Raw genomic sequence first — 7,998 nt, 5'->3', positions numbered from 1 at the left:
TCACTGCATGATTGTTTATTTAAAATATTATGACTCTGATGTAAATACATATGGGCTTACATAATTACTCATATAAACCCTCAATTAAAATGCTTAATTGTTCATCCACAATGCCTTTTTCCTAATAAGCATAATAAATTTTCTATCTCACTGAAAGTGTTTAAAGCTTTTTAAATCTTGATTTGTGCAGTTACTGAAAAATAACTTAAGCTTAACTACATCACACAGCAGGATCGCTTGCAATGCTGTCACAGATTTATCCATGGCAAAATAGTCACATATCGTTACTGTTATTGCACAGTTATAGATACAGGTTATTATGTGCACATAAACTCTCTACATAATCAATGACAGTGCAGTTTCACTGCAACTAGCTTAACACATTTAAAATTATGAATACAATTTACAAAATCTTTAACAATATACTTTTAAAAGTATCCTGAGGATATTACAAAATTCATTTTACCAGCCCTTCATTTCTTCGCTTTGCCTCTTTAATTTCCAAGATAATAGTTGTCCATATTTTGTTACATAAAAATGTCTTTATAGTTCCTATTAACAAAATATATTTAAGCTACATAGTATATAATTGTCCCTTAAATACTTAGTCCCATCTGCCTCCAGTCTCCTCTGAAATCAAGTATTTATCAAGTTGTCTATAATTTTTAATCAGAAAAGGTATAGCACAAAACAGACAGAAATAGGGTTATTAGCACATTTAAGTTAAAAGCATTGTGCATTTTTAATATTTTGGTCATATTTTATAGTAAAATAATATATTTTGGCAAAAATAATAAAATATAAGGTCTAGTTTATTTTCTTTTAATGGTAGATCTGGCAGGTATTTTACATTTGTAAGTATTATCTATTTAATTTGACTGTTCTCACATTTGTTTCTAAAAACACTGCTATAAGGTGTTCAGAACTTTGAGACTAAAAGCACCTAAAAATAAAAAAAGTAAGGAAAATGGTGCTCTAAAATCTTTTGACAATTTTATAAACTTACTTTTAAGTGTCTCATATATGCCAACACAGAATCATTATTGCCTCCTAAGACTTATTTGACTCAAGATAATCTTTAAAATAATGATCTTGGACATCTTCCTGAAATTATCTGAAAATTAGGATGGGAATTCAAAAATTAAGAACAACAACAAAAAAGGAGAAACAGATGCAAAAAAAGTTGCTATTCTAGTGGCAGTTGTTATGGCACAAAAACACATGAAAAGATTTGTAATTTTCTCTGATATATACACAAACTAAGTTCAAAAAAGATGTGTAAGATATATTACATATATACACACACACTTGGGCTCCAGACAGGAAATGGAGAACTTTACATACTAAGGCCATTTGGGTCATCTATCACTCAAGTCCCAAATGACAGTTTTTAATGAAGATGTTCATTATGTTTTTTATTCTTGCCCAGTTTTCAAGTTATCATTAACTAGTTGAAGAAGAGTCTGAGATGTGTATGTTTGAAAAAAGAAATGAGTGTGGTGAATTGATGACTGATGTCAACTGCCTTACATAAAGAGTATTTTTACTGTTAAAGAAATTCATACAGAGACATCTGCAGAAGAGTTTATCAACAATAACACAAAACTCCTTTAACACTATGACATACCCACTCTAACATACTATAAATATGTATTATTACAGTATTATTTATACATTCTACTTTAGGCAATATAGTCTAATTCTGAATGACCTTGTTAATTTTTAAGGCATCAGTGCATCAAGGGCAAAGCTCCATAAAATAAATATGAAAAGAAAGCATTAGCTTATCTGTGGCAGAGAGAGTGATCACTGTACATTATAGTTGTTGGCCACTTCCATGGAATAGAGAATAAATTTTACATCTTATTGTCAAAATGTTATAGCATTAATTTTACATCATTTTTCAACACTTCATTTAATGGGCTAAACTGATCCGGGAGTATTCTCATTTTCATTGTTCCATCAGCTCCACAGGAAAAAATGTGATTTGCTGGCCCTGTCTCAATTTGCATCACTCCAGTTCCAATATTTCTGAAAATGGACTGCCGGGCATGTTCATTGATAAAAGTGTGAAGAAGACTAAAGGTAGACAGACTCCAAATCTGAAAGATAGTAGGAAAAATATTAAAAATTGAGGTACCAATTTTAATAATCCAAATGAAAATTTGGATTATTAAATCCAAATGAAAAATTTAGGCCTGTTTTCTTGTACACATAAGGAATTTCTAGAACAAAGATGGAAAAAAACCTCCATAAGCCTAAGGTCATACATAACCTCTTGACTCTTTTTTTTTTTTTTTTTCAGTTTTTCAGTTTTTTTCAGTTTTCCAAATCCTTTTGATATTATTACATTCTTCAAAATCCATCCATTTAGAAAGGGAAGGATTTTAAACCTTGCGCTGGAGAGAAGAACTGAGGTACAGGAGGTTAAGTGTACAAGGCTATAGAAATCTGTAGAATCATAGGGACCCTCAGAAGTTTGTGCTGTGTAGTTTATAATGGGGTAATCCTGTATAATACCCAGCAAAACTATGTTCCAACTCAAGATAAATTATCATAACTTTAGTATACTTAATTTACTAAGATTTTCATTTTCAAAGTAGCCTAACTTACTGAATAGTCTCACTTGGGGCTCAAACAATGGATTCTAAGAATGCAGGCTCCTTCAGTGGGTCACTGACCATTACAATAACTTACTGACTAATCTAAAGTGACTTCTCCCTGCAGATCTTTCCAAATGTGGCCAGAGGACCCTCCATCATGAGTGCTAGGTATATATTATAAAAATACACATTCCTGAGCTTAGAGTTACCATCTGACTATTTCTGAGATGGGATGCATTTTAATAAGATGCTTCACATTTTAAACAACCTCTCCGTTTTAAACACAGTGGAGTTTGAGGACAGGGCTTATTCGGGTACATTCAGAATTCTTCAATCAGCCACTGAGTAGCCAGATGCTATGCTATAAATGAAAAAAAAAAGGGGGGGTAGCAATTCAGGATAAAGGAATATGTTAGTACATTTCACAGTACCTGAAACTGAGTTCAGTAATAACTCTGAAACTGGAAGTCAAGACTAATTCCAATGTCTGAAATATGTTTGTATCTACAGAAAATCAAGTTCTTTTGCACATTAATCAAGCATATTTGAAAACAACTGAAAAACAGACAATTTCAAGTTAAATATTATTTCATTTATTAAAAGTTTTATTAAACAGCAACCAACATGTTGACCAAAATAGGAGTTAATATCTCTATTATTTAAACAGACTGGTATGATTAAAGACTTAGGGTTTCTGAAGATGACTTTTCATTTTGTAGATACTGTGGCATTACTGTACTTACCTTTATGTTGCCTTCAGCAGATCCTGTGACAAAGTACTCTTCCGTTGGATCAATAGCAATGGCTTTAACAGGAGAATCATGGCTCTGGAATAGCTGCCTCTGCTGTCGTTGCCGAAGGTCAAATGCACATGTAAAGCCTTTTCTTCCACCTGATATTAGTAGCTGATGTTTTGGAGCATATGCTAAAACAGTAGCTCCACTATCATGGCATGTAAAAGCTAAAAATTAAAATAAAATAAAATAACATAACATAGAAAAGTAAAAGCCATTTAATGTTATAAGAAACAGACTTCTGGCTTTTGGCCAAGGTAGAATGATAGATCACCAGACTTACCCACCTACCTGAAACAATTTAAAAAATTAAATGATACATAGGGAACAATGGTTTGAGACACTGGATATCAGGCAAAGAAAAATGATCTCTAATAGATGGGAAGCAAACTCTGGGGGAGCTATACAATTGCCTCTGTTTATTGACTATAGAGTGTTTTCTGGCCATGGCACAAGGGGACCCCAAGTTGGTCTGGGTTCCTATTCCCACCAGCCATAGTGGAAAACCTCATAATTCATAAGGCACAGAATACTCAGAAGGGTTTGCCTCAGGAGTAGGTAAAATTAATAATGCCTAGTATCTACTACAAAATCAACAGGCATGCAAAGAAGCAGGAAAATACAATCCATAAGGAGAAGAAAATCTTTTTTTTTTAAGATCTTATTTATTTATTCATGAGACACAGAGAGAGAGAGAGAAAGAGAGAGAGAGAGAGAGAGAGACTGAGAGAGAGAGAGAGGCAGAGACACAGGCAGAAGGAGAAGCAGGCTCCATGCAGGGAGCCCAATGTGAGACTCGATCCCAGGACTCCAGGATCAAACCCTGGGCCAAAGGCAGGTGCTAAACTGCTGAGCCACCGAGGGATCCCAAGTAGAAGAAAATCTATCCACTGAAAATAACCCAGAAATTACAGAGATGATAGAATTAGTAGACAAAGAAATTAAAAGTCATTATAACTGTATCCCTTATGTTCAAAAAGCTGGATAAAAGATCAAGCTTGTTAAGTAGAGACATGAAAAATATAAAAAATAGAGATACAAATAAAAAGTCCAGAGATTAAAAACTACAACATTCAAATGAAAAATGTTTAAATTTAAAGGCAGATTAAACAATGCAAAAAAAAACAAAAAACAAAAAACACCACCCAACTAGCGAACTTGAAGACATACATACCCTTGTAAGTATCAGAAACACATAAATACAAGAAATATTTTTTCTTAAAAAAAAAATTTTCCCCTAACAAATCTTGGCTGGGAGTTTTGACTAGTGTTGCATTTAATCTGTAAAGTTCGGAGGCAGTGACATCTCAACAATGGATGTGGACTAGCTCTCCATTTATTTAGATCTTTGGTTTCTTTTTATTTTTTTATTTTTTTTTTTCTAGTTTTCCCCAACAGAGGCTATACATATTTTGTTAGATTCACACCTCAGTATTTCGTTATTTTTGGTGCTATTATAAATAGTGATTTTTTTAAAATTTCAATTCCAATTATTCATAGCCGGCATATATGAAAGCAAATGACTTTAGTATGTTATCTGGTATTTCATGATTCTATCATACTTGCACATTAGTTCCAAAAGTGTTTATTTATTTATTTTTGTAGATTCTTTAAGATTTTCTACACAACCATGTCATCTGTGAATAAAGGCAGTTTTCTTTCTTCTCTTCCAAATGTATACCTTTTGTTTCCTTTTCTTGTTTTATTGCATTAGTTAGAATTCCCAGTACAATGCTGAATATGATTAGAGAAGGTATATAATACTGTACAATAACTGATGTTCACAATGCAGACCTGTGCCTGTCAGATCCAAAATAAAGACATATGATTTTCATATTATCTCTGTTCTACTACTGTCTCTCATCAGCTCATAAGCTAATTATATATCTTGCATTTTTCTGCTTTCCAACTCTGTGCCATTGTGGGCAAAATAAACCTCACTGGCTAATAAATATGCGTCATTAAAGACAAATCCATTAAAAAAACTCTTTAAGTTTATGAATTTCTTGACTTCCAAAATTTATAAAATGCTTTCAAAACTTACCATGGACTAAACTATTGGCAGGTGCTACAAGAGTATCCCACAAACATATATTCCTGGAAAAAAAAAAAAAAGACTTGAGTGACACAAAATTTTAACAACAGAATAAAAAGTAAGCTTGTCTCAAATAGGTATATAACATTTGAACCTTGCTCTCACAAAAAGTTCTTAAATTTATAAAAGAACCAAATATAAGTATCCAATGTATTTATTCCTGATTAATTTTTATACAAAATTAAAAAAAAAAAACTACTAACTTACAAAACTGAGTAATTTTAGACTGACATGTATTTACAAATAATTACTACATAAAGCCTGAATGCAGAAACTTCTTTTTGTATTTGCTGATTCTCTAACAAATGGACTGACATACACCAATAGCAGGATACTCTGAATTTTCCAAGCACAAAGAAAGCTTATTCCTGCTATGAATGGGAGCAGCTTTTACTCCTTTCTATGAGTTGCAAAGGAAGCACCAATATATGTAAAAATTTCTATGCAAGATGGGCTAAAGATTCCATATTCCTACAATCCAATTTCTAGTGCAAAGTGAGGCCTCACAGAGAAATAGAAAAGCTCAGCAATCTCAGTAGGCATTCACTCAGAATTCTGCTGTATGAGGGAAGTGAAACAGGGGATTGTGGAGATTGAGATAGGAAGGAGACATTTTCTTACATATTTAAGATTTGGGAGGAGATGAGGATAGGCTGCCACTCACTAGCTATTGTACAACTAAAAAGTCTTTGAGTTTCTTGTTTTCTTCTTATTGTGAAATGCTAATAATATCTACTTAATAGAGCCACCATGAGGATTAACAAAAGAGCAGGATCAATAAATAATAGTTCTTTTTTTGCTTCAAGCTTGCTTAATGCATAAGGAATAATACTACAGTGAAAATTAATTTTGCTATCAAATCCTTTTCTCCTAAAGTCTTAACAACAGGATATTAATAATACAGAAGGAATGGATTTTGTTTTTAATGCCACCAGAATTTCCTTAGCTTTATAAATAGAAAACTAAAAATGCTCTAAGAAACAAGTGTTTATAATAAAAATACTGAAAAGCTTAACTGTGAAAACATTATTGAGACACAAAAATATAAAGCAAATAAAGAATAAGGTTCAGCTATACAGATACATACTTAAATTTCAGTTATAATCTCTTACCTATTGTCAGTTGAAAGACCAGCTGTAGCTATCAAAGAGGAGGAACTAACAAACACAAAATCATTGGCTGTTTTGTTGTGACACTGCCAAGTCTGGAACAGTTAGAAATAAACAAATTTTATTGCTATCCTTAGCAACTTTATGACCAAGTACATGCATTAATCAAAAAGGGATCATGTAATTTGTGGCTTACTTAAACCTCTCGGGTCTTCCTCCCTACCCCCAAACTTTAGACAAATTTCAAGAGTAATACAGAGAATTCTATACACCGTTTGCCCAGATTCACCAATTTTGAACATTCTGCCACATTTGTTTTGCCTCTCCTTTTCTCTCTCTCTCACACACACACACTTTCCTTTGAACCATATGTATTATAAGTCTTTACGAGACCTTGTGTTTTTTTATTCATTTAAAAGTTCAAAAGAAAACAAAAAGAGGTTAAATGTTAAATATTTTCAGAATATGTGAACATTTTTTCTTAGAAAAAGCTAGAATTTTAGATTATTATTTTTCAGAAATGTTTAAACTCAAATAATTTTTCAAATATGTAACAACATATTAAGTCAAAAAAATTAGAAAACTTAAAATGTTTCTGAACACTCCATCAAACAGTAACCTGAGAGGTTTAGTCTATTACAAAGACTTCCAAGATAATTTGTTCAGATGTTTCTCTTCAATAAAAAAATGATTTAAGTATGTCAAAACCATCACATTTAAGATTTTTCTTTTGAGTCACTTCCCCATTGCCCCTGACTACCACTGGAGCTGGGCTAGATGGTATGTCCTTAACACAAACAAAATACACTTTAACCCCATAAATCCAGTAATGTACATTTTCAATCTAATTTGTCTTTTTAGAACTTAAAAAAAAAAGGCAGGCCCTTAGGGAACATAAACATATTTAAAGCTTTTTTTTAACATATTTAAATCTATTATTGGCTTAGTGAAAATATGAAGAAATAAATCTTTCATAGCACCCTCACCAATCTCCTCCTTACCTGCTTTCACTTAGATCAGTACCATACTCCGTAATTTAACCTTGAGTGAATTACCAGAACCTTAACTCATATTCTTAATATTTTCCTAATAGGTATTGTTTAGTCCTATAAAGGGCCTAAAGAATATATAAAATAAAAATCAGTGTTCTATGAAGCTTTAGAAGGTTCATTAAACCTGTGTATTCCTGAATAAAGATGTAGCTTTTTTTTTTTTTTTTTTTTTAAGACACAGGTAAAGGTAAGGGGTGCCTGGGTGGTTCAGTTAGTTAAACTCTGATTCTTGATTTCAGCTTGGATCATGATACCAGGCTTGTGAGATTGAACCGTGTATTGGGCTCTGTGCTCAGCACAGAGTCTGTCTGTCCCTCTACGTCTGCTCTTTCTAGAAAGAAAGAA

At 32.4% G+C, this 7,998-nt stretch overlaps 1 protein-coding gene across 10 annotated transcripts in view; it reads right to left on the bottom strand.

Moving 5' to 3' along the window:
* Positions 1 to 7,998, bottom strand: part of DMXL1 (Dmx like 1) — a 128,046-nt gene continuing 120,048 nt past the window's right edge. For all 10 annotated transcript variants that reach the window (XM_035697072.2, XM_035697064.2, XM_035697065.2 and 7 more), the window contains 4 exons: positions 6,605 to 6,696; positions 5,442 to 5,494; positions 3,347 to 3,564; positions 1 to 2,102 (listed from right to left, as the gene is read on the bottom strand). In XM_035697072.2, the coding sequence (XP_035552965.1) occupies positions 1,878 to 2,102; positions 3,347 to 3,564; positions 5,442 to 5,494; positions 6,605 to 6,696 (588 nt within the window). In that variant the 3' untranslated portion in view covers positions 1 to 1,877. The remainder of the gene's footprint in view (positions 2,103 to 3,346; positions 3,565 to 5,441; positions 5,495 to 6,604; positions 6,697 to 7,998) is intronic.

The sequence above is a fragment of the Canis lupus genome, chromosome 11 (genome assembly GCF_003254725.2).
Source record: "Canis lupus dingo isolate Sandy chromosome 11, ASM325472v2, whole genome shotgun sequence".
Taxonomy (NCBI): domain Eukaryota; kingdom Metazoa; phylum Chordata; class Mammalia; order Carnivora; family Canidae; genus Canis; species Canis lupus.
Note: the sequence above shows the minus strand (reverse complement) of the source record. Positions and strands in the feature narration are given on the sequence as shown.